General features: G+C 41.6%; 1 protein-coding gene across 1 annotated transcript in view; it reads right to left on the bottom strand.

The window, feature by feature from the left end:
• The window catches only part of atr (ATR serine/threonine kinase), a 47,760-nt gene that overhangs the window by 8,428 nt on the left and 11,956 nt on the right, over positions 1–27,376 (bottom strand). The window contains exons 13-38 of the mRNA XM_034111965.1: positions 25,618–25,789; positions 23,887–24,042; positions 22,454–22,648; positions 22,127–22,222; positions 20,713–20,802; positions 20,185–20,280; positions 19,892–20,022; positions 18,052–18,195; positions 17,600–17,693; positions 17,082–17,207; positions 15,043–15,249; positions 14,523–14,636; positions 14,305–14,420; positions 13,696–13,816; positions 12,398–12,535; positions 11,733–11,904; positions 10,095–10,261; positions 9,387–9,551; positions 8,245–8,336; positions 7,926–8,017; positions 6,508–6,685; positions 4,761–4,946; positions 3,816–3,975; positions 3,385–3,564; positions 1,151–1,293; positions 920–1,017 (exon numbers count right to left, since the gene is read on the bottom strand). Of these exons, the coding sequence (XP_033967856.1) occupies positions 920–1,017; positions 1,151–1,293; positions 3,385–3,564; positions 3,816–3,975; positions 4,761–4,946; positions 6,508–6,685; positions 7,926–8,017; positions 8,245–8,336; positions 9,387–9,551; positions 10,095–10,261; positions 11,733–11,904; positions 12,398–12,535; positions 13,696–13,816; positions 14,305–14,420; positions 14,523–14,636; positions 15,043–15,249; positions 17,082–17,207; positions 17,600–17,693; positions 18,052–18,195; positions 19,892–20,022; positions 20,185–20,280; positions 20,713–20,802; positions 22,127–22,222; positions 22,454–22,648; positions 23,887–24,042; positions 25,618–25,789 (3,629 nt within the window). The remainder of the gene's footprint in view (positions 1–919; positions 1,018–1,150; positions 1,294–3,384; positions 3,565–3,815; positions 3,976–4,760; positions 4,947–6,507; positions 6,686–7,925; positions 8,018–8,244; positions 8,337–9,386; positions 9,552–10,094; positions 10,262–11,732; positions 11,905–12,397; positions 12,536–13,695; positions 13,817–14,304; positions 14,421–14,522; positions 14,637–15,042; positions 15,250–17,081; positions 17,208–17,599; positions 17,694–18,051; positions 18,196–19,891; positions 20,023–20,184; positions 20,281–20,712; positions 20,803–22,126; positions 22,223–22,453; positions 22,649–23,886; positions 24,043–25,617; positions 25,790–27,376) is intronic.

Raw genomic sequence — 27,376 nt, 5'->3', positions numbered from 1 at the left:
TTTCTACTTCTTACATGTTGAACTCAAATACCTGGACTTTCTACTTCTCACATGTTGAACTCAAATACCTGTACTTTCTACTTCTCACATGTTGAACACAAATACCTGTACTTTCTACTTCTTACATGTTGAACTCAAAATTGTACCTGTACTTTCTACTTCTTACATGTTGAACTCAAATACCTGGACTTTCTACTTCTTACATGTTGAACTCAAATACCTGTACTTTCTACTTCTTACATGTTGAACTCAAATACCTGTACTTTCTACTTCTTACATGTTGAACCCAAATACCTGTACTTTCTACTTCTTACATGTTGAACTCAAATACCTGTACTTTCTACTTCTTACATGTTGAACCCAAATACCTGTACTTTCTACTTCTTACATGTTGAACACAAATACCTCTACTTTCTACTTCTCTCATTTCCCAAACAGCTGGTTCCTTTAGTCTGAATGTGTGTTGGTGCGTGATCATTATTCTTTAGAGTCATTGCGTGCCTATTGATTTGAACACGATCCGTGTATCCATCACTTCCTGGTCTTCTCTAAAGACGAGGGACCAATGGAAACGTTGTCATGTTGCCGTTGTTCAGCATGGAAACATTCATTAGCTAACAATGACATTATTGTTCTATTAATATAAAGGGAGGTCAGGTACTCTTTAAAACAGCTGGTAGCTATGGGTACTTTTTACTGAAGGACATTTCAAAGCCCATACTTCTTTACTTTTACTTGAGTAAAGAAGTTTAGTCAGTGTGTGCTTTTGCCATCTCTGCTTACTAGTGCTTTTCATTGTACATTTAAAATACATGTTGACTGTGTTGGAACATCGAGTGAATCAGCCAGACACTGGGAGCAGCCATTGCCCTGTGTGTATCTTTATTTCACTTTTACAGTAGCTTCTGGACACACCCACCTTTCTCACACTCACACACTTTGGCTCCAAAATCCAGCCAGAGAGAAAGCATGCGAGGCATGGCCTGGTATATGTACTGGTTTCCAAACTGCAAGGCTCTGCGAGGGAAACAGCACAGATTTAAATTCAGTAGAATGAATGAGGTTTTGGTGAAAGCCAGGTGTAACAGTATATTCTCAGCTTCATCATAGACCCGAGGACCGGGTCTCAGCAGCGAGAACAATAACTTACTTTCCAAAGTACGTCACGATGTATCTGATGAGGTTCCCCTGTTTCTCCAGCTTATTATCAGTCACCATTGGCATCACTTTGTCGTAGTACTTGGCCAAGTAGAAGTTTCCATCCTCCCACTCAGGCAGAAGGTTGGTCACATCCTAAGGAACACAACAGTGTGCAATATATTTATATCCCGTTAATAGCTGTGTAATTTATACCTGGCTGCTATATCTCTCAGAACTGTGTAGTTTGTCAATTGTGTACTGTACTTTTCGGACTATAAGCCCCATTTTTTGTGTACAGCTAACGGCCACTAGGGAACCTCCTAAATCTATGGATTTTACAGGTAAAATTAACCACCTTTAACTCTATGGGCTCTATGACCGGTCCGCGCCCGCCACCTCTAAGCGGCGGGCTCCAGCAGGAAAAGCTGGAGGCCGGAAAAGAGTGAGACAGGTAGCGCGCCAAAGTCAAAGTGGAACCGAGAGACAGAACGAGAGCAAGACAGACGGACAATTTAGCTGCTGCGGCTTATATGCTTTACAGTCCGAAAAGTACGGTAATTATTTTACCTCTAATATTTGTTATGCATGCTTCTTGGTTAATATTAAGCTGTCTTTGGCTCTTTTCTTGCAACTACAGTAATTAGTTATTGCCTTCTTTTGAAAACCATTTTCTTTATTATTCAGTTCATTGCTTGGGCTTAAAAATGTCAAAAAGAAACACCCATCACAATTGTCTAAGGGCCTTGAAGACATTTGATTTATTATCAGAAAAGGCAAAGAAAGGCAGCAAATCCTTACAAGTGAAAAGCTGGAACAGGACGTGTTTGGGGGTTTATTTTTCACCTCCAGTAACAGTATCATTGTGCATGAGTGCCAGGTTGTGAACTGCATCTCATCATCAGGGTGTAATCAAAGCCTATGACGTCCTGCACAGTGGTTAGTTCTATGGACAATGTGGCACTAATGTACATTCTCAAATATTGAAGTGACTGTTATTTGTATATATTGATTGTTGTGTTTTTATTTAGGTCTTAATGTGTGCACATGTAAAAATGTGTCTTTGACTGTGTATATATGTATACATATTTGCACTAGGGCTGCAACAAACGACTAATTTGATAGTCGATTAATCTATCGATTAATGAAACGATTAATCGACTATTCGGACTATTATGCCTTGCACAATTTCTCAAACGCTCTTATTTAGCCATCAACTTTTAGATTTAGCTTGCGGTTGTTTTAGGCATGTGGAAACTAACAATGAAGACAATAAAGATGAATACTTGATTAAAAAATACATATTATTAAATTAATTAAACAAATTGTTTACAAAATGAACATTGCTTTTCATTTAAATTAAATAAATAATATTTCACATGAAAAGAAACAACAGTATTTTAGCAAATAATAAATAATGTGATAACAGAACTGTGAACAGAATAGCTGAAACTTTAACAAACTAACTAATTCAGTTACCTCAAATCATTACCCCATGTTTATATAATTGAGTTAACTCCGTGTGTTTCTGCTAGCAAACATAACACCTGACGTGAAAACGTTACTCGTGGACGGGGCTACAGAGCTGCTAGAGAGACAGTCGAACCCGGTGCATTCCTCCGTCTGAATGTGGAGCACTTTTGCTAAATGTTTAGACAAATTGCTCGTGTTGCCGCCCTTACATGCTAAACTCTTATTGCACTTTTGGCAACAAGCATCGAGTTTTAAAGTTTAACCACACCTCTGAGCGCGTTCTCTCCGCAGTGTGTTGCTACATGTAGCAGCCGCGTGTGTGTAAACGGCCCCGCCCCCTCGCACACAGACCAGGGAGAGATCTCGTCTGATCGAAAATACATCATAGACGCATTTGTTTGTCTTTTTACATATTATAAACGAGCTGGCCACACGAAGACTGCGATATAATGTTTTTGTATCAATAATACATGACATATATTTTTTAAATGTCTCCAGTACCAATAACGTTGTAGTTTGCGGCGCGTAAAACGCACGTGATGACGTCACCAACGAATCGACGACTGAATTAGTTGGCAACTAATTTGGTAATCGATTTTAATCGATTAAGTCGATTAGTTGTTGCACCACTAATTTGCACACGTATTTTTATATACATTTGTTTTATATTCGGGATTGTGGGAAACGTTATTTCGATCTCTCTGTCTGTACACACAAACTGAAAGATGGACAATACAGTTGACTTCTCTATTCATATCGCATCACGCCTGCTACCTTGTATGCCTTCATGATGGCGTTGGACTCGAAGTTGGCCGTCTCCTCCATGAAGCGTCCCACCAGCAGCATGGCCCTGCTTTTAGTCTGCAGGCTGCGGGGGTCCGTCAGCGGCTGGTCGTCAGGGAAACACTGGGTCACACCTTTCTGCAGCACGATCAGCGCCTCGTGTACATCGCCCTGACGACACATTAATGCAGGCGTTTTTCTTTACAAGTGATATGTTGTGTATTTGTGTGTGTGAGTTTCAGTTTGTGTGTGTGAGTTTCAGCTTGACAAGAGATGCTGACACTTTGTATTAACACAAGGAGATGGAATAACTATTCACACGAGGCTGGATAACAAAGTGCTCGGTCATCTCTTTACACAGAGGGGACACATGTTTAATAATAATAATAATAATAATAGGTGACCTTTAAAGTTATTCATACCTTGGACCAAAGCCACTTGGCCTTCTCGGTCACCAGCTCGGCCAGGTGTGTGTTCTCTGCGTTCAGGAGAGCGTTGAAGGCCGTCTGGTGATGTCCCGCCTTCCTGGCCACGCGGGCACTTTGCAGCCAGCACTCCCCCACCAGCTCCTTGCTCCTGGACCTTTGAAGCAGACAAGAGGTTTATGATGTGGCCTTGACTATAATAATTTACACAGATTTATTTTAGATTAACATTGCATAGCTTTTATTGGTTCTTTGATAGCTTGAACGGTATACTAAAAAGTCACAGACGCTTGAAATAATGCACTGTCCCCGACGTCAAGGCACTCTAATGTTTATAAGTTATTCTGTTTAAATATTTACTAAGAAATACTGCTGAGAAGTTACAGGTGAAGAGTTGCATTAATAAAACATTGGTCAACATAAAAAGTGGTAAATGCGAAAAGAGCAATAGCTCAGAGAAAGGTGGGCCTGCTCATACTGTACAACAGGGGTGTCAAACTCGAGGCCTGTGGACCAAAACCGGCCCGCAACCTACTTTTATGTGGCCCGCAAAAAATATAATACGTTTATTATTCAGTTACATGCCACTTTACAAAAGCACGTTGCCCATAAACTACATGTCCCACAATGCATCTCATTTTGAGACTGAAGAGACTTACAATTATTTCCCCTGGACTTCTGCTTTCAGACGTAGTTAGTTATGAAGTTATATTACCCTATCCGATAATAATCCAATGCAGAGGCAATAATGTAATTTAATACATTATATTATATATATTTATGACGATTTCTTTATAGTATTGAAGTTACAACCGGCCCTTTGAGAGCAACCATAATGCTAATGTGGACCGCGATGGAATGAAGTTTGACACCCTTGCTGTACAATGGATGTAAATGAATGTCAAAAGCGTCATATTGACACTAATGTTTCTACGTCCTTACTGCGGCCCCAGGCTGAGCAGGGCGCGGCGCAGGGCCAGGATCGGCTCCTTGGCCCTGAAGGAGTTCTGGGTCATCTCCAGGCGGTCAGTGAAGTGAGGCGGCAGCTGGCTGAGGCTGGGGGCGGAGCTCTGCCTCTGGGTCTGCAGCTCCGTGAAGCTGTGCTCCAACTCGCTGAGCATGTGAAGCCTGACACACAGACACGCGCGCACGCGCACACACACACACACACACACACACACACACACACACACACACACACACACACACACACAAAACAAGTCATTACAATTGGCAACCAGGAATCATCAGAGATGGCAAAAGCACACACATCCTTTACTCAAGTAGAAGAACAGATACTCGTGTTTAAAAATACTCTGGTAAAAGTAGAAGTACTGACTAAACTTCTTTACTCAAGTAAAAGTAAAGAAGTATGGGCTTTGAAATGTACTTAAAGGCAGGGTATGTAATTTTGGAGAAAGCAGCTCGACTGCGCTAGAATTTGAAAGTACGCAGCCGAAAAAAATCTGCCCCTTCCTTACAGAGCCCCTCCTCTAACACACACGAACGCGCACATGACCAATGAGGGCACGAGATAAGGTTGTGCACAGATGGAAGGCTGACAGGCAGGTAGGCCATCCAGTTACTTTAGCCGGGCCGGCTCAGATGATTGGTCGTGCTTTTTACAGTGCCACGGCTTCCAGAGATGATATTTTTGTAAGTATTTATTCTCAAAGCATTTAATGTATTCATTGCTATCGGGATATTAAGAGCATTCCATGGAATATAACAACACGTGTTTCTGAAGTGAACTACCTACCCCACCTTTAAGTAAAAAGTACCCATAACTACCATCTGTTTTAAAGAGTACCTGACCTCCCTTTATATTAATAGAACAATAATGTCATTGTTAGCTAATGAATGTTTCCATGCTGAACAACGGCAACATGACAACGTTTCCATTGGTCCCTCTTCTTTAGAGAAGACCAGGAAGTGATGGATACACGGATCGTGTTCAGATCAATAGGCACGCAATGACTCTAAAGAATAATGATCACGCACCAGACACACATTCAGACTAAAGGAACCAGCTGTTTGGGAAATGAGAGAAGTAGAAAGTACAGGTATTTGAGTTCAACATGTGAGAAGTAGAAAGTTCAGGTATTTGAGTTCAACATGTAAGAAGTAGAAAGTACAGGTATTTGAGTTCAACATGTAAGAAGTAGAAAGTACAGGTATTTGAGTTCAACATGTAAGAAGTAGAAAGTACAGGTATTTGAGTTCAACATGTAAGAAGTAAAAAGTACAGGTATTTGTGTTCAACATGTAAGAAGTAGAAAGTACAGGTATTTGAGTTCAACATGTAAGAAGTAGAAAGTACAGGTATTTGAGTTCAACATGTAAGAAGTAGAAAGTACAGGTATTTGAGTTCAACATGTAAGAAGTAGAAAGTACAGGTATTTGAGTTCAACATGTAAGAAGTAGAAAGTACAGGTATTTGAGTTCAACATGTAAGAAGTAGAAAGTACAGGTATTTGAGTTCAACATTTAAGAAGTAAAAAGTACAGGTATTTGAGTTCAACATGTAAGAAGTAAAAGTAAAAAGTCGTCAGAAAAATAAGTAGTGGAGTAAAGTATTGATGCCAGAAAAATGTACTTAAGTACAGTAACAAAGTATTTATACTCCACTACTTCCCATCTCTGGAAATCAACTACAAAATGTTTAAAATGTGAAGTTCGTCACACAGACCTGACGATGTACTCGTATCCTCTCTGGTAGGTTCCACACTCGTAGCTGGCGGCCGACAGAGGGACGACCTGCTCCTTCCTCACCAGCTTCAGCTTCTCATAGAAAGTCTCTCCATCCTGCTTCTTCGCTGACAGCAGCAACTGGCCGAGCCGCACGCCCCACGTATTGGACTGAAGGTCTGGAGACACAATGGGAATCAACAAAAGGCTTTTAAGTATCTACTTACATTTTTTATTTATTGTGTTCCTCTGTTGTCTTCTTATTAAGTGTTAATGATGTTGGAAAGCACTTTGAATTGCCTCTGTGTCTGAAAATGTGCTATATAAATAAACGTACCTTACTTATCTATTTCTGCCATATATTGCCACAAATGAGGGCTGAATATTTGAGGGAAAATCATTTTTCAATCCTTGTTCCTTATTTCCTTTGAAGAATATTTATTTAGAGGATCTCTACCAAGCCAATGTTTTGAATACAATTTGTCGGCTGCAAATATTGCACCTCCTGCGATTTCAGATATTGCACCCGTCCATGTTGTGGTTCAGGTAATAGTCAACTTAAAGGGGACCTATCGTGCAAAAGTCACTTTTTGATGTCTTTTATACATCAAGATGTGTCCCCGGTGTGTCAGGGAACTCACACAGCGTCAGAAAATAAAACCCTCTCTCTTTTCCTCCGTACCCAAATCTCTAAAAACGGGGCTACAACGGAGCTGATCCAGATTTGCGTCCGATACGACGTAATATCCGAAATGTAGGCTGGCTTTACAACCACGGCCCAATCAGAAACAATGCCCGACTGTTTTGGACGTAATATGGTCGGTGTTTACATTAGCATCGCTAACACTCAGAGCTAACCTGTGATGGAGAGCATGTGTGTGAAGAAGCAGGAAGTAGAAAGGAACTCATCTTGTGGTATAACCGGCAAGAGAGAAAGCCTTTGAGCTCCAGACTGTTTCAGATCCTTGATAATCCATGATATGGCGTTTCATCACGGCAGCATTTAGTTTAGACGGTAGCTGCCGGGTCCCGCATGAGCTCAGACCCCTCCTTTTATATATTTTTTAAAGCTTTATACCCCAAACCAGCACTTTTGAAACAGGAAGTGAAATAGAGGGATATGAGGCATGGCTAGAATGGGTGATCTGTTTGGTATTCTGAGCAAAACACTTCATAGACATGTTTTTTATATATTTTTATATATCTGAGACCTATGCTATTGCCTAAAAATAGCATGATAGGTGACCTTTAATACGTACATAGCTAAAGTGTAGTTATGTCGAGGAAAATCTTAGGTCACAGGCTCCTCCAACATTATATAAATAAAACAGGAAAACAGAAAAAATGTTGCAAGTAATTGTCTCGCCCTACAACAAAAGCATGTTGCAGCTTCCAGGAGCAATCTGTGCGCTTCATTACCTGAACTCAGATAATCTTCCAGCAGGTCCCATTTCCCGAGCTTCCAGGCCGCCTCCACTCTGTAAGTGTTCAGCTCCGACTTCCACTGGTGCCTAAATGTGTACATAGCTACATTCAGTGGATCTTAATTGACATACATATTATAAGAATAAAATACAGTTGTGCATTAATAAAGAAACACTCAAGAGGATTAGCAGTGAAAGAATGAGTAGATTAAAAGCACCTTTTATAAGATTGATATGGGCCATTGTATAAATTACGTGTGTGTGTGTGTGTGTGTGTGTGTGTGTGTGTGTGTGTGTGTGTGTGTGTGTCTCACTTGTTTGCCAGGACTCCATTGACCTGAGTGATGACTGTTGACAGCTGTCCAAGGCCGAGCATGGAGGTCATGACCCCGTGATAGTGACCAATCTGTACACAGAGGGGAAAAAACAAGTTATGTAATAGGGAAATAATTAGAAAGCGATGCAATACTGAAACAAACAAAAGCTGACCGCACAGTTTTCCTTTATCTGACTAACATCATTTATATAGCGGCCTTTGCACGATAGCACGATTTTAGAAAGTCACTTATAAAATGTAGCCATCATGAATGTCTCATAGATTTATGATACAAAACTGAAAAGGAATGCAGCCCTGGTGTGTGTGTGTGTGTGTGTGTGTGTGTGTGTGTGTGTGTGTGTGTGTGTGTGTGTGTGTGTGTGTGTGTGTGTGTGTGTGTGTGTGTGTGTGTGTGTGTGTGTGTGTGTGTGTGTGTGTGTGTGTGTGTGTGTGTGTGTGTGTGTGTGTGTCAGGCTTCACATGCTCAGCGAGTTGGAGCACAGCTTCACGGAGCTGCAGACCCAGAGGCAGAGCTCCGCCCCCAGCCTCAGCCAGCTGCCGCCTCACTTCACTGTGTGTGTGTGTGTGTGTGTGTGTGTGTGTGTGTGTGTGTGTGTGTGTGTGTGTGTGTGTGTGTGTGTGTGTGTGTGTGTGTGTGTGTGTGTGTGTGTGTGTGTGTGTGTGTGTGTGTGTGTGTGTGTGTGTGTGTGTGTGTGTGTGTGTGTGTGTGTGTGTGTGTGTGTGTGTGTGTACCTGGTCTGACTCCAGCGGAATGGCCCGGTCATATGTATGTATGTGTTACTGTATGCATGTATGTGTGAGAGAGTGTGTGTGTGTGTGTGTGTGTGTGTATGTGTATGTGTGTGTGTGTGTGTGTGTGTGTGTGTGTGTGTGTGTGTGTGTGTCAGGCTTCACATGCTCAGCGAGTTGGAGCACAGCTTCACGGAGCTGCAGACCCAGAGGCAGAGCTCCGCCCCCAGCCTCAGCCAGCTGCCGCCTCACTTCACTGTGTGTGTGTGTGTGTGTGTGTGTGTGTGTGTGTGTGTGTGTGTGTGTGTGTGTGTGTGTGTGTGTGTGTGTGTGTGTGTGTGTGTGTGTGTGTGTGTGTGTGTGTGTGTGTGTGTGTGTGTGTGTGTGTACCTGGTCTGACTCCAGCTGAATGGCCCGGTCATAGCAGGCGGTCGCGTCTCTCAGCAGGCCGATGCTCTCGTGCTCCAGAATCTGTTCCCGTAGCGACGGCTCCTCCCTCCTCAGGGCGTTGACCCCCCTCACCCCGTCCGGCTCGTGCATCGCAGCGTACAGGGTCTGCAAAAAGTCAATTATAAGAAATGTAAAAAAGTTCAGAGCTGCAACTCCCCACTTAACAAATAACGTGAGCGGTTAACTATCATTATTATTCTGTCTTTATTTCAACAAGGACCATGCATACAAATACTTTCATCTCAGAAAAGAGAAGACACGAAATATGCCAGATTTGAGCTAATTTCCATCTGCAGTCCTTAGGTAAATCTCTCAGTAAAGATTTAAATAGTTTGATATTTTAGTCCTCTTGAGTCTTAAAGACAGTCTTAGACAGTACCAGAAATAGTAATACTTGAACTGAACTTAATAAGTTAAAGTACGTCTAAATCTCCAAACAATTGAAGCTACAATGACAGATTTCGATTCCTGTCCAAACCAAATTTTAGGACTGCTGGTCACCCAAGTTGTTACATTAACTTGACCTTTATGTTTCAAAACAGTACCATGAAATGATGTTATAAGTTACTTCAACAACAAAAAAGGAAATGTGGACAGACGAACAAAGAAAACTGTTATTATTAAAATGATTATTGATTGTTGTCTGACCTGCAGGAAGGTGAGGTGATCCTGAATGTTCTCTTTGTTTTCTAAGATGTATGCTTCAAAGTGCATGAGGGCCCGAGTGTATGCTTTGGACCTCAGCGAGGCCTTGGCCAGGACGTCCTGAGGGATTCCTCTCAGGAAGGCCACCACGCGCTGGTGCTCCCCGCTCTCTGCAAGAAGACAGTTCAGGGTCTTTTACTTCAACCCCTTTTTTTTTTAAAGATTCAAAGGTTTTATTGTGATATGCACAAAGCTACAGTGTAGCAGTGGCAATGAAATTCTTCTGACCTGAGCTCCTCTAACAATCCAACATATATCAGGGTCTATGCAGGAATCCTAAAGTCAAATGTAAGACCTTTTAAGACCTTTTTTAAGACCCTTTCCATACATTATAAGACCTCATCGCCACTTGGAGTTTTAACCGGTTACCTTGGCGACACACTTCACCTCACATTTACTATATACAGTATTGATTGTCCTTCCTCCTTATCTTCCAACTATTTGGACGCAGACTTGCATTTCCCCATAACGATGTTGCTTAGCAACCGGCGTAAACGGACCTGTGCGCTATCAAGCAGTGAGCGTGCGATGTCCTGTTCAGATGACGTCAAATCCAACGGGATGCCATAAATAAACTCCACAGAATCTCACTACACACCTACGCAATGACTACATTCAGGCAGACTGTAGAATACAACCTCTTTGGACCATTTATATACTTATTGAAAACAAGCTACAAAATGTAATATCTTGGAAAATGCCGTTTAATACTTTTTAATAGCCTTCATTTTCGCTAAATTGATTTATCAACTTTTAATACTTTTTAAGACCCGGCGGACCCCCTGGTATATATAATAAAATACAAAATAAAAAGTAGTGCAAAAAGTCTATATACATGTAAATAGAATATGATATGTACAAGAACAGAATATGAAATCAAATAATGTAAATTAAGACTAAATTAAATACAGTTTATTGCGTTGATAACTACAGGGTATCTGCACATTTCTTAAGTACAAATGGAATGATTTTTAAGACCTTTTTAAAAGGAAAAAAAAATACCAATACAAAAGAATCGATGAACTAGACAACAGTATAAACCATTACTGAGTTTTATTGCATTTGAATAACGGGAAATATCCAGCCCAACATGACTGCTTTCGCATTAACAAAACTATTTTGTTATGGCAGTAGACCAATGGAAACCAATGTCCCCCCCCCTCCACACTCGTTCATTCTGCCCCAGATAACATTTAATACCTCCCCTCCTAAAATTCCGTAAAGACTTTTTTAGGATAATATTATTATTATTATTATATTGCAAGATGACAAACAGGAATGTTTATCGGGGTACTTCGCAGAGCTCAGGTGTTTAGCAGTCTTATGGCCTGGGGGATAAAACTGTCCCTGAGTCTGGAGGGTTTGGGTTCTGGGCTTTTCCCCCCTAACTGATGTGTATGTGTATATTAACACTGCTGTGCAAACTAGACAGAGAGGCTTGAGATGTGTGTGTGTGTGTGTGTGTGTGTGTGTGTGTGTGTGTGTGTGTGTGTGTGTGTGTGTGTGTGTGTGTGTGTGTGTGTGTGTGTGTGTGTGTGTGTGTGTGTGTGTGTGTGTGTGTGTGTGTTGGGCGTCACTAACCGTTGTGTTTGGGTTTGGTGTAGAGGATATAGCGGCTCCACTGCGTGAGGTGAGAAATCATGCTGAACACAGTCTGAGTGCTGAGCTGTGATAGGCTGGAGGCCGTCACCTGACCACAGCCCTCTCCCTGTCCATCTCCTGCTGTCAGCACAGCCAGCATCTCCTCGGTTACCTGGAAGGAGGTATGTTATTATTAATTAACAAACAATTATGGATTTCTTTCTTTTGATGTGTTTGAAAAATATCACTCGTCGCCGGCTTGAGCTTCAACCTCAGGATCCATGTATCTGTGATCCTCTCCAGAAAGGAAGGAGTCATCACACACAGAGCATCAACTAGTTCCTGAGCAGCGTCCTTCACATGCTGATATCCAAGAGAGGGAGTCACACAGTCACAAGACGGAGGAATAGAAAGCAGTCTTCAATGTTTACTTCAGATTAGCTCCACGTCAGAAATGAGCATGCTTGTCACATGTCTATCTCCATAGAGGCTGAATCCTCATGTTCATCACATAGCTATCATCTGCCTCAAACAGTCCTGATGCTCTTCTAGGTAATCACACATCCTGTCATGTTCACAGCTACAGTTGGGATACCTTTGTTACCATGGGGACTCTGATATCGGAAGAGTACATTCAGTGTTTTCCCAACATGATGTTTCCTCACCTCCTGTTGCTCTGCAGGAGTGCAGCCCAGCAGCATGTAGAGCAGAATGTGAGGCAGCAGGTAGATCGTGACTTTGTAGTCGTGTTTGATGATGAAGCTGCAGCAGGTGAACACTCTGCCGGCCAGCTCGTGCCTCACCTGTAACACATCAAGCCCGTTCAGTTCATTCTCTCAGAGATGCAAAGAAAGCGCCTTTTCCCCTTCTGCTTTTTTTAGATTGATACATGATTCGATAGATATTGTCGTGGCTTCCTTCCTTGTCTTTCCACCAAGCCACTAGACGCCTTAAACAGACAGTTCCAACTCGTTTCTTTCCTTTAAATTACTGACAGTTTGAAGTGTTGCTTGGCCTCCAATGGTTTAGATCAGGGGTGTCAAACTAAATTTCATCGCGGGCCACATCAGCATTATGGTTGCACTCAAAGGGCCGGTTGTAATTTTAAGACTATATAAAAAAAGACATATATAAATATTGAATATATATAAAATAATGTGTTATATTACATAGTTGCCTCTGCATTGGATTATTATCGGATAGGGTAATAACTTCATAATTAACTACGTCTGAAAGCAGAAGTCTAGGGCAAATAATTGCACGTCTCTTCAGTGAGAACGTCACAATATGATTTTAAAAGAAAAGCCACATTCTGGAAAAACAAAACAAAAAAAGTAACATTTTGAAAACAAAATCTATTTTTGACAAAAAAAGTCAAATTCTGAGAAAGTCAAATTTGAGATGCATTGTGGGACATGTAGTTTATGGGCAACGTGCTTCTGTAAAGTAGCATGTGAACATATTATATTCTTTGCAAGCTCTTGTGGGGCCACAGAAAAGGAAGTCGCGGGCCGGATTTGGCCCCCGGGCCTTGAGTTTGACACCCCTGGTTGAGATGATGTTGCGATGTGTTTGCTCAAAATAAAATAACAAACTTTTGCACATGCAACAAAGAAAATAGGCCTTTGCAATATTCAAAAGAAATAGGCAGAACTCAAATAAAATAACAAACAACTTAGGTATTCTTTCTTTCTTGATAATGCTTATATAACTTCGTAACTTAAAGGGTACTTGTACGATTTGTATGTACGTGTGCAGTTAAAAACTGTTCCTCCACGGCGTCTCTCAACAGGTTGCCCATCACTGTGGCGTTAGCACAGGCGCCGTGGGAAATGTAGTCCTTTATAGTGCGTTGACTACAGACGTCACAATTAGGTGGCCTTTCTTATAAAATCTAAATACTGGCTCTAACAGTTATGAATCTGTTTGGTTCTGCAAAAGTTCAAAAGATACATTTGCTAACCTTGCTGATGAGGTATCCGGCCCAGGTGGCTGACCAATCAGAGAACTTGCTGCCTCTCTTACTTAAATACACCGGCTTCTTCAGCTTGGACCAGTTGACCTCCTTCCGACTGCTCTTATACCTGAAGATAGAGAGGGAGGAGAGATAAGCTCAGGACAAAACATATATACTTTCACTCAAGGAGGATTTGATCTTATGGGTAACTGTATGCGTGAGACAATTAGAATAAATGAGTGTATATGTGATTTAGGTGTGTGTGTGTGTGTGTGTGTGTGTGTGTGTGTGTGTGTGTGTGTGTGTGTGTGTGTGTGTGTATGTGTGTGGTTGTCAGAGCTCTTACTGTGTGTTTACTGGCACTGACTCAGTGTGTTGCCGCCATGCAGAGCTACTCGCTGCAGGACTGAAGTACTCAGATATTTAAATTAAAGTAAACATGACATGTCACTTGTACTCAATACTGTGGACAATCCCCACAGGAGCAATTTGGGGTGAAGCGTCATGCTGACTGCAGTGGGGTTTGAACCTGTGCTCCCCTGATCCGACGCACTAAGCCACTGCGCCACACGCCTCCCAGTGAAGTATCTTTATTATAACTATAACACACCATACCTGCTGTTGAGGTGTGGTTCCAGTATTTCTTGAATCTGCTCGGGGAATCTCCTCCACAGGCGGCGCCCCGGCGAGTCGGTCCGACCCTCGCGACACTCAAAGATCGACAGCAGCTCCTGCAGCGCGGGAACAACACAAACAGATTACAGACAATTCATCAAATCAAAAAGACACACACAAGTTTAGGAGCAAATTGAGTGCTTGCTCAATGCGAGTACCTGGATGGCATAAGCAGCCGAGTCCTGTGCTCGCACGTCATCAGCGTAAGCCAGAAAGGTTCTGGTCAGCTCAGTCAGCAGGTCGTAGGCGAAGTTAGGATCATCAACTCCACTCTGCTCAAAGAAAATAACATTTCCATTTGGTTTCTGACAGAGATTTTCCAATATGGGGGAATTAACATTCAAAAGTCTGCATTTTCTACTTTTACTTAAGTATCTGAGTACTTCTTCCAACCTATAAGATTCAAGATTCAGATTCAAGGCTTTCATTGTCATAGCAACAGTGTAGTTATGACAATGAAAATCTTAGGTCACAGGCTCCTCCAACAGTGCAACACAATAAAACGGATGAAATAGTAAAGTAAATACACATGAAATATAATATAATAGAAATAGTGCAGAATAGTCTAAATACAAGTAATTGGAATATTGTTATATATAAGTTGCAAACAGATGTTCAGGTGTTTTACAGTGCGATGAAACTGTGTGTGATGCACAGCTATGGTCTTGTCTAAATTACCACGAAGGTGTTGCGGTCTCCGTGTGTGTGTGTGTGTGACAGGTCCAGACGTCCAGGGTCCACGGCCCCCAGCTCCCCCAGACACTCCCCACAGAGCAGCCTGGCCTCGGGGGACGAGTCCTGGCAGCCCTTCAGCAGCACCGACACCAGGCTGGAGATCACCGGCTCCACCGCCTCACTCGCACAGACGTGACGCAGCAGCCACTCCTGCAGAGAGAACACGAGACAATGGTACGGAACATTATGGTAGGTATGGTACAGTATTTGTACAATAGACAGAGGTGGGAAGTAGTGGAGTACAAATACTTTGTTACTGTACTTAAGTACATTTTTCTGGTATCAGTACTTTTACTCCACTACTTGTTTTTCTGACAACTTTTTACTTCTTACATGTTGAACCCAAATACCTGTACTTTCTACTTCTTACATGTTGAACTCAAATACCTGTACTTTCTACTTCTTACATGTTGAACTCAAATACCTGTACTTTCTACTTCTTACATGTTGAACTCAAATACCTGTACTTTCTACTTCTTACATGTTGAACTCAAATACCTGTACTTTCTACTTCTTATATGTTGAACACAAATACCTGTACTTTGTACTTCTCACATGTTGAACTCAAATACCTGTACTTTCTACTTCTTATATGTTGAACACAAATACCTGTACTTTGTACTTCTCACATGTTGAACTCAAATACCTGTACTTTCTACTTCTTACATGTTGAACTCAAATACCTGTACTTTCTACTTCTTATATGTTGAACACAAATACCTGTACTTTGTACTTCTCACATGTTGAACTCAAATACCTGTACTTTCTACTTCTTACATGTTGAACACAAATACCTGTACTTTGTACTTCTCACATGTTGAACTCAAATACCTGTACTTTCTACTTCTTACATGTTGAACACAAATACCTGTACTTTCTACTTCTTACATGTTGAACTCAAATACCTGTACTTTCTACTTCTTACATGTTGAACTCAAATACCTGTACTTTCTACTTCTCACATGTTGAACTCAAATACCTGTACTTTCTACTTCTTACATGTTGAACTCAAATACCTGTACTTTCTACTTCTTACATGTGGAACTCAAATACCTGTACTTTCTACTTCTTACATGTTGAACCCAAATACCTGTACTTTCTACTTCTTACATTTCCAAACAGCTGGTTCCTTTAGTCTGAATGTGTGTTTGGTGCGTGATCATTATTCTTTAGAGTCGTTGCGTGCCTATTGATTTGAACACGATCCGTGTATCCATCACTTCCTGGTCTTCTCTAAAGAAGAGGGACCAATGGAAACGTTGTCATGTTGCCGTTGTTCAGCATGGAAACATTCATTAGCTAACAATGGCATTATTGTTCTCTTGATATAAAGGGAGGTCAGGTACTCTTTAAAGCAGCTGCTAGCTATGGGTACTTTTTACTGAAGTACATTTCAAAGCCTCTTTACTTTTACTTGAGTAAAGAAGTTTAGTCAGTATTTCTACTTTTACCAGAGTATTTTTAAACACGAGTATCTGTACTTCTACTTGAGTAAAGGATGTGTGTACGTTTGCCATCTCTGACATTAGATAATTATATTTTATAACTTAGAACAGGAAGCTACTGCTGTAGTCTTATGCAGAGGTCGTTGTCTGACAGTAAGGGTTACGACACTTTTGTCGATGACTTTTAAGAGACCTATATTAAATGTTCCATGACTACCTAAACCTTTACAAACAGAACAAAAAAATGACTTTACACTCGCCCTGCATAATTCAAACATAGTTTAAGCAATCTGGCAAACATGGAGGATCAACGGAGAGAAAATGATGAAAGTAAACAAAGAAATGATCACGCATCAACCCATATACAATATTACAACAACCATAGCAATTATATTTGGTGTGATATCTCATTTCATGGCTTTTCGAGGACTGGATTTTGAAATGACATGACTTCTCCAGGTTTTCCACCATGACCGTGTGTGTGTGTGTGTGTGTGTGTGCGTGTGCGTGTGTGTGTGTGTGTGTGTGTGTGTGTACCTGCTTGCTGTGCATCATGTCCCGTAGGCTGGTCAGCGCGTGAATCCTGACGTCGACGTTCTCATGTTGAACGGCTCTCATGGAGAGTTGCAGCGCCGCGGCCAGGTCACTGCTGCTGGCTGTCAGCTGCAGGGAATCACACAGTGTGTAACGCTGAGTGGATATTTCCAATCACCCTCGTCACCGTTTGCACCCCTTCTCTAAATCAAATCAACATGTATTATAGCCCCAAATCACAAGAAATGCCTCAAAGGGCTGTACAAAGACAAAAAGAAAATACAAACGTCATAGCAACAACTATAAAAACATTATACATCAACATAAGTATTGCTATGGGATAAAAGCATGCGACTGAAGTGATGCTAATGTAGATGGAAACTAGAAAATTAGTTTACAAGGAAAACAGATGCGAAGGACAGTTTGCTTTTAAAGGAGTCAACGGAAATAGCTTTGTGGATTTGAAATGGAAGACGATTCCAAAGGAGAGGTGATTTACTTCATCTCTAGTCCATACTGACCTTCTTGTAGTTCTGCAGAACAGTGTGGATGTCTTTCAGCTCAGGGTAGTCGGGAAGAAAGTAAATCTCATGGAGGTAGTCGTTGACTTCTTCCCTGTGCGATATTAAGGGATAAGATCGCTGTTAAGTCTGGAATAAAGTGCAATTTTTTTGGCATTAAATTGGCGACAAAATATCCCTAGAAAGTACTGAGGTTATAAAATGTTCTTAAAATAGTGAAAATGTAGCTAAATGGAAAAACTGTTGACCAAAATGTGAACATGTATGTATAATGAAACTGAATCTGAAATAATAACTAAGTTTTAAAAAAAAAAAGAATAGTGAAAATGAACATTCGAATCCAGCCAGAAACAGATTAGATATCACTGTTTCTTGATTTCGCACTTAGTTAGGAGGTTTCATTCTAGCACAGTTGGATCATTTAAAAAAATTAAATGTTTGGAGGGTGTTACCTGTTGCCCAGTATCAGGAAGCTGATAATGGCCGCGGTCTCTTTGGGCTGCAGAGGGATCAGGGGGAGGAGTGCAACGATAACATGACTCAGCAGGGGGCCCAGCTGTGCCGGCTCTACGCTCTTCACAAAACACTCCCACGTCCTGTCAGTCAGGAGGAAGGAATTAAAACACAGAACCAGAGGCTACACGCTAATCACACTGGATTCTGGCATGAATGAGTAAGACAATGTTTTTTTATTGTTCAAGGTGTGTGTGTGTTTGTGTGTGTGTTATTTTTTAAAGTGGACCTATTATGCTATATTTGAAATATATATTGTAGGGCCATACCTATATAAGACATGTCTGTGAAGTTTTTTTTTCAACATCCCAAACAGATCCCCCATTGTAGCCATGCCTCATACTGCTCAAACCCCTCTTTTGCAGCCCTGTTAGAGAAACGCAGAGTGTGGGTCCTTAGCTTGAAAAAGAAAAGAGGAGGCGGAGCTAATGCCTGATCAGAATTCTACCGGAGATAAAGTTAAATTCTGCTGTGACAAAACGCCATCCTGTTCTAAACCACATCAAGGATTATTTCTGAAGCAGTATGGAGCTCAAATGCTTTTTCTCTTGCGGGTTTATCACAAGGTGGGTTCTTTTCTTTATTTCCTGCTTTTTAAACACATGCTCTCTCCAGTACAGGTTAGCTCTGAGTGTTAGCGAGGCTTGCTAATGTGAACAAAGACGAGATTACGTCCAAAACACGTCAGGCATTGTTTCTGATAGCTACTCTCTGTGGGTCCGCCGCCGATTTGACGTCAAATCTGTATCCGCTCGTTGTACCCCCGTTTTTAAAAGATTTGGGTACGGAGGAAAAGAGAGAGGGTTTTATTTTCTGACGCTGCGTGAGTTCCCCGACGCACCGGGGACACATGTATGTATAAAAGACATCACAAAGTGCATTTTGCATGATAGGTCCCCTTTAAGTTGAAGTGATGAAAACAGACAAAAGAGACATGAAGATATGCCACTGATGTGATTACCTGGCGGTCACACTGCTGATGAGTGAGTGTGTGTGTGTGTGTGTGTGTGTGTGTGTGTGTGTGTGTGTGTGTGTGTGTGTGTGTGTGTGTGTGTGTGTGTGTGTGTGTGTGTGTGTGTGTGTGTGTGTGTGTGTGTGTGTGTGTGTGTGTGTGTGTGTGTGTGTGTGTGTGTGTGTGTGTGTGTGTGTGTGTGTGTGTGTGTGTGTAACATCCCGATAGCAATGAATACATTAAATGCTTTGAGAATAAATACTTACAAAAATATCATCTCTGGAAGCCGTGGCACTGTAAAAAGCACGACCAATCATCTGAGCCGGCCCGGCTAAAGTAACTGGATGGCCTACCTGCCTGTCAGCCTTCCATCTGTGCACAACCTTATCTCGTGCCCTCATTGGTCATGTGCGCGTTCGTGTGTGTTAGAGGAGGGGCTCTGTAAGGAAGGGGCAGATTTTTTTCGGCTGCGTACTTTCAAATTCTAGCGCAGTCGAGCTGCTTTCTCCAAAATTACATACCCTGCCTTTAAGTACATTTCAAAGCCCATACTTCTTTACTTTTACTTGAGTAAAGAAGTTTAGTCAGTACTTCTACTTTTACCAGAGTATTTTTAAACACGAGTATCTGTTCTTCTACTTGAGTAAAGGATGTGTGTGCTTTTGCCATCTCTGATGATTCCTGGTTGCCAATTGTAATGACTTGTTTTGTGTGTGTGTGTGTGTGTGTGTGTGTGTGTGTGTGTGTGTGTGTGTGTGTGTGTGTGTGTGTGTGTGTGTGTGTGTGTGTGTGTGTGTGTGTGTGTGTGTGTGTGTGTGTGTACTGACTGGCAGCAGAGCAGAGGGAAGTCCTCTCTGAATCGGAGGCTTGTGCGGAGCGTCGTCATCATCTTCACCCGGACAGAGCTGATGTGTTTGGAGCCCATCAGCCGCATCAGAGCCATCACACTCGTCAAAGCCTGCGCCCAAAAAGAGCCAGAAGCTTTATTTTCACATCAATACGAGCTCGGCTAAATTGCGGTGGACAAAACAAGATACAGTTTAGCTGTGAACCGAATCGTCTGACTGTAACGAAATAGTAACTCTGAACCCTCTGAAAGATATCCCATCAGATCACACACCAGCTTCTTGCGGTCTTTCTCTCCTGCGCTGGAGCTGAGCAGCTGCATGTTGAAGAAGGCAAGAATTCCCAGAAGCTTCGGCTGCAGGTAGTCCGCCTGATACCAAGCAAGAAACATTAGAAACAAAAGGAGATGATAATTTATAATCACAGTATTATTTGCGTAATATTTATAAACGTGGCTGAAAAAAAGACATGTATGAGGGTCAAACTATTTCTCCTGGTTTGATTAACCAAAAATGATTAAACTATATTTTATATTATATCTATTTAAATGTCCATGTACAGTTCAATAGAGTCAGAACTTTGATTTGATTAGATTTAGAATGTGTAAAACGATAACACAAAAATGTAACATGAGAATTATTATACAATACCAAATTAAGCAATGTCAATCTGATATAAAAATGATTACTGATTCTAAATTATATATAAACAAATAATCTACTTAATTATTACACATCCGAAAAGGAACTTTCTATATGGTTAAAGCACAAGATACGGCCGTACGAGCACGTTGAACTCTTACCATGCGCTCTGGAGTGGTGATGTCTCGGGGACCCTGGTACGGGTCATCATTCGAGGCAAAGGAAGCCAGGATCGCCAGACCATTAAATACCTAAATAAAGCATTCAAACCATTTAACAATCATCTGTTTTCAATTACAACCACAACCAAGAACTGAAATGTGACGCATGTACTAGTAATTAGAGATGTCCCGATCCGATCACGTGATCGGGGATCGGAGCCGATCACGTGATTTTCAAAAAATCGGGGATCGGGAGAAAAAATTGGGGATCGGGATTTTTTTTTTTTTTTTTATAATTTTTTTTTTTAAATTTAATGTTACAAAACAAAAATGACCATGTTCACCTCTTAAAGTCATCCTGAGGACTTAGTTTTGGTTTAAAATTACACAACATCATGTATGTGTTGCTTTCTTTGGGCTTGTTTTCAGACCTGGTTGCTTATTCCTCTCAAAGCAACAGAGTGGGCGCAGTGTCTAATAGCAGCGGTAAGCTAACGAGAGGCTACGTTCAGCTGGTGACTCGGGAGTCGGGACAGAGAAAATGTCAGGAGTTTGGAAGTATTATAAAATTGAAAGCGAAGGCAGTGTAACAGCCAGATGCAATGTTTGCAAGGCAGAGGTTCCGCGTGGTGGAAAGAACAGAGCTACGTTCAACACGACCAATCTAATACGCCACCTGAGAAACAAACACCAACAACAACACGACGAGTACACAGCGGCCACTCAGGGAACGGCACTGAAACAACCGACACTTTCAGAGACTTTGAAAAGGAAAGAGAAACGGCCCCAGAACAGTGAAAAGGCCAACAGAATAACTAGATAGCTGAATTCATCGCGTTGGATGGCCAGCCGTTATCTGTTACCTTTTTTTTCTCTTAATGCATTGCATAAAGATCGGATCGGGAAAAATCGGTATCGGCAGATTGTCAAAATCAAATGATCGGAATCGGATCGGGAGCAAAAAAAATGAGATCGGGACATCCCTAGTAGTAATGATTCATTATTTGTGTGTGTGTGTGTGTGTGTGTGTGTGTGTGTGTGTGTGGCCTAGCATTACTATACTTGTGGGGACCTAAATCTGTTTACAGAGTCACGTGTGGGGACTCGCCTCCCTTATGGGGACAAATTGGAGGTCCCCATGAGGGGAATCATTAATTTTGGGGTGAAGACTTGGTTAGGTTAAGGGTTAGGCATGTGTTGGTTAAGGTTAAGGTTAGGATAAGTCTCCAGGAAATGCATGTAAGTCAATGTAATGTCCCCTGAAGTGATGTATACATGGTATGTATGTGTGTGTGTGTGTGTGTGTGTGTGTGTGTGTGTGTGTGTGTGTGTGTGTGTGTGTGTGTGTGTGTGTGTGTGTGTGTGTGTGTGTGTGTGTGTGTGTGTGTGTGTGTGTGTGTGTGTGTGTGTGTACCTGTTGGTAGTGTTCTCCCAGGCGCAGCAGCAGCTCGTTGTGAAGACCCTGGAAGTCTTGTCTTAACAGAGAGCCGAGTTCAATCTCTGTCTCACTCTGGGAGAATATTAGGAAACAACATTTATAACGTTTATTTGTTTGAAAGTGACTTTTAATGATGAAATCTGCATTTTTTATTATTTATCTATTCTTTTGCCAATGCCAACCCTAATTCCCTACTAACGATGACAATACACAAAACAAGACTGATTGTTAGTTGTATTTAGCTGAAGCTTGAATGTGTAAACAATGACAGACGACAGCTCGTTATCGTGATGCTATCGATACCTGTAGGTAGTGGAAGGCCCTCTCGAGCTCGTCTTTAGTGCAGGAGCAGACCAGGTGGCTGAAGATGTATTTGAAGTTATTGATCAGGATCTCTCTCCTGTTTGCCTTCAGCTCATTGGCCAGCGTACGGATGAGGGCGGAGCCTGTAGAGCTCGCTTTGGCCGCCAGGTAGGGCAAGAGCACCTGGAGGGTCCTCTGTATACACAAGAATGCATAACAACGTACATGCTCATGAACATATGCATATTTCTCACATAGTGCTATCTCAATATACAGTTTACTGTGTTCATTTGGTGGTGGTCTGGGGTTTGACTTACAGTGAGGAAGCGGTGATGGTCTGGGGTATGACTTACAGTGAGGAAGCGGTGGAGGTCTGGGGTATGACTTACAGTGAGGAAGCGGTGGAGGTCTGGGGTATGACTTACAGAGAGGAAGCGGTGGAGGTCTGGGGTATGACTTACAGTGAGGAAGCGCTGGAGGTCTGGGGTATGACTTACAGTGAGGAAGCGGTGGTGGTCTGGGGTTTGACTTACAGAGAGGAAGCGGTGGAGGTCTGGGGTATGACTTACAGTGAGGAAGCGGTGGAGGTCTGGGGTATGACTTACAGTGAGGAAGCGGTGGAGGTCTGGGGTATGACTTACAGTGAGGAAGCGGTGGAGGTCTGGGGTATGACTTACAGAGAGGAAGCGGTGGAGGTCTGGGGTATGACTTACAGTGAGGAAGCGGTGGAGGTCTGGGGTATGACTTACAGTGAGGAAGCGGTGGAGGTCTGGGGTATGACTTACAGTGAGGAAGCGGTGGAGGTCTGGGGTATGACATACAGTGAGGAAGCGGTGGAGGTCTGGGGTATGACTTACAGTGAGGACGCGGTGGAGGTCTGGGGTATGACTTACAGTGAGGAAGCGGTGGAGGTCTGGGGTATGACTTACAGTGAGGACGCGGTGGAGGTCTGGGGTATGACTTACAGTGAGGAAGCGGTGGAGGTCTGGGGTATGACTTACAGAGAGGAAGCGGTGGAGGTCTGGGGTATGACTTACAGTGAGGACGCGGTGGAGGTCTGGGGTATGACTTACAGAGAGGACGCGGTGGAGGTCTGGGGTATGACTTACAGTGAGGACGCGGTGGAGGTCTGGGGTATGACTTACAGTGAGGAAGCGGTGGAGGTCTGGGGTATGACTTACAGAGAGGAAGCGGTGGAGGTCTGGGGTATGACTTACAGTGAGGACGCGGTGGAGGTCTGGGGTATGACTTACAGTGAGGACGCGGTGGAGGTCTGGGGTATGACTTACAGAGAGGAAGCGGTGGAGGTCTGGGGTATGACTTACAGTGAGGACGCGGTGGAGGTCTGGGGTATGACTTACAGTGAGGACGCAGTGGAGGTCTGGGGTATGACTTACAGTGAGGAAGCGGTGGAGGTCTGGGGTATGACTTACAGAGAGGAAGCGGTGGAGGTCTGGGAAATCGAAAGCATGTGCGATCTGAGCCAGGATGTCCAGGGCGAGCTCTCTCTGATTGGCCGATTCGCTGCCCTGATCCGGTGTGCTTCGCAGAGCAGAAACATGGCGTGAGTGCAGCGACTCCACCAGGAACTACTCACATAGAGGAACGAACAAATTAGATCCAGAATGTTCTACGTCTTTGAATCGCTGCACACTGCTCAAAATGCATTTTAAAGTAATTCATTTCAGTGTAAAAATCAGGAAGGAAAAACACATGTCTCTTATTATTCTATACAAAGGTACAAATACACACAATAGGAAACCTTTTTTACACCACAACCAGTATTACCATAGCAATTGTGTACATTTTAAATGGTATACAAACACAAGAGATAGTGGTTTAAACCTCCATAATCATTGCAGACATCGTTGCTTAACTTTTTTTTAATTATAACATTATATATTAGTATTGTATTGTTGTGAAATTATTATTATTACGGACTGGGAATCGATGAAAGTCTCCATCAGTTAATAGCTCGAGTTTATTTAACCAGTTAAACCCCACGGGGGGCAAAACGCAACATCTTGCAAGAAACAGCGCCTGAGGGCTTCTTAACATTTAATAAACTATGAATGTGTCATACCCACTTAACGGGAAGAAACTCAGCTTTCAGACAATATTAAACATTTTTAGCTAAACAAAACAAAAGGGTAATAACAAAGGCTCTGAATTAGCCCTGAGCGAAAAAATCGCACTATGCGCAGATGTCAATAATGGAGTTTTCATATCAGCTGCTACGAGAGTGTATGACAGCTTCCGGTTTGGGCCTTCTGGCTACGCATGACTCTATTCACCAACGAGTAATGTTTAGATGGATTTTAGGAACTTCCCCTCGATTCTATTGGCTCTAACGGTTCAAAAGAGGTGTCAATCATCAAAATCGTCCGACGGGTTCCAGAGATATTGAAAATGCACCCAAATGACCCCAGAAGTGGGTTCCTTTTGCTAAACCTCTCTAAAAGGTCAAAGGTCACTTGTTTTGCATCAATCTTGATACAGGGTACTTAGTATATGTTATAGTTTGGATTCCTAAAGCTTTTAGTCTACCTTCCCATCATTCAAGGGTGGTTTTCACTATAAGTAATGTTTGTTTTTGGACGGACACTATCATTTACATTTTTTTACTATGTTCAATCTGAATTTACTTTAAAATAAAAACAATTCTACATTGATTCTGACTTTTCTACATCCAGCTCACAGGTTTATCATTGCTTTGAGAAAAAAGATTATTAATTTAACCTTTTCAGAAGTGAAGTTATAGTCAATTGTTCTTGGAATGTCATTTTCGAGCCTGATGCCTGAAGAAGCAGCGTTAAAGATTTTCTACCTATCAATCTATTTTATGCTCTTAACCTTTATTTTTATATTACCATATTTTATTCAATATGCTCCTTAGATAACTTTTTATTTTATTTGTTTTATTATTTTATGTAAATCAATAAGTTGGGGTATAGGTATGTATATATACCTATATATATGTTATACCTCGGGACTGTGGGAAACAGTTTTTCTGTGTGTACAAACATATTTTGAGATTGACAATAAAGTCGACTTTGACTTTTGACTTGACTTATTTCCTCCTAACAGCATTGTGAAGCACCTTGAGACGACGTTGTTTTTAAAGTGTGCTATATAAATGAAATGAATTATTATTATTATTCTACCTGGCAGATGGGGTTCTTGTACTGACTGAAGAGGGTCTGTAGTTTGAGTCCTTTGGCGGCGGCCAGAGCTCTGATCTGAGCGTAGGCAGCGACGGACACCGGGGACGACTTGGAGAGCAGACAGTGGAGCAGCCGCAGCAGAGAGAAGGACACCAAACTGCCCTGAGACCCTCTGACAGGAGAGGAGAGGAGAGGAGAGGAGAGGGGAGGAGAGGAGAGGAGAGGAGAGGAGAGGGAGGAGAGGAGAGGAGGAGAGGAGAGAGACAAACATTTCACCAAAAAAACTCAACATTACTGTTGGGAAAATACTGAATGTACTCTTCCGATATCAGAGTCCCCATGGTAACAAAGGTATCCCAACTGTAGCTGTGAACATGACAGGATGTCTGATGACCTAGAAGAGCATCAGGACTGTTTGAGGCAGATGATAGCTATGTGATTAACATGATGATTCAGCCTCTATGGAGAGAGACATATGACAAGCATGCTCATTTCTGACGTGGAGCTAATCTGAAGTAAACATTGAATACTGCTTTTGAGATTTTGAGTAAAAAGTCAGGATTTTGAGATTTTGAGTAAAAAGTTAGAATTTGGAGAGAAAGTCCGAATTTTTAGATTTTTTGAAAAAGTTAGAATTTGGAGAGAAAGTCAGAAGTTTGAGAAGAAAGTCAGAAGTTTGAGAAGAAAGTCAGAATTTTGAGATTTTGAGTAAAAAGTTGGAATTGTGAGATTTTGAGGAAAAAAAAGTCAGAATTTTGAGAGAAAGTCAGAATTTTAAGAAAAAGTCAGTATTTTGAGAGAAAGTCAGAATTTGGAGAGAAAGTCAAAATTTGGAGAGAAAGTCAGAATGTGGGATTTTTAGAAAAAAGCCAACATTTTGAGTAAAAAGTCAGGATTTTGAGAAAAAGTCAGAATTTTTAGATTTTTAGAAAAAGTTAGAATTTGGAGAGAAAGTCCGAATTTTAAGAAAAAGTCAGAAGTTTGAGAACCAAGTCAGAATTTTGAGATTTTGAATAAAAAGTCAGAATTTTGAGATTTTGAGGGGAAAAAAGTCAGAATTTTGAGATTTTGAGGGGAAAAAAGTCAGAATTTTGAGAGAAAGTCAGAATTTTGAGAGAAAGTCAGAATTTTAAGAAAAAGTCTGAATTTTGAGAGAAAGTCAGAATTTTGAGAGAAATTCAGAATGTGGGATTTTCAGAAAAAAGCCAACATTTTGAGTAAAAAGTCAGGATTTTGAGAAAAAGTCAGAATTTGGAGAGAAAGTCAGAATTTGGAGAGAAAGTCAGAATGTGGGATTTTCAGAAAAAAGCCAACATTTTGAGGAAAAAGTCAGTATTTTGTAGATGACGGGATGTATGATTACCTACAAGAACCGGTATTCCTCCATCTTGTGACTGTGTAACTCCCTCTCTTGGATATCAGCATGTGAAGGACACTAGTTGAACCAAATGCTCTGTATGTGATGACTACTTCCATTCTTGCAAGGATAATAAATACATGGATCCTGATATTGAAACTCAAGCTGGTGACGAGTGATATTTTCCTAACAATTATCTAAAAGGTAATTGACAAAACAGATGCAAAACATGGATTGAAAACACACACAACAACAGGCAGAATTGGACAATAATCGATAACAATGAGGGGAAATATTATCAAGAAGAAATACTACATCAATCATGTTGTATTTACAGATTATATACAGCCATCTTGCTGGCCTTATTCATCAGTCAATCTCGTTTAAAGACCTTCGTATAAG

The sequence above is a fragment of the Pseudochaenichthys georgianus genome, chromosome 22 (genome assembly GCF_902827115.2).
Source record: "Pseudochaenichthys georgianus chromosome 22, fPseGeo1.2, whole genome shotgun sequence".
In the NCBI taxonomy this organism is placed as follows: Eukaryota; Metazoa; Chordata; class Actinopteri; order Perciformes; family Channichthyidae; genus Pseudochaenichthys; species Pseudochaenichthys georgianus.
This window is presented reverse-complemented; position numbering and strand designations above follow the sequence as displayed.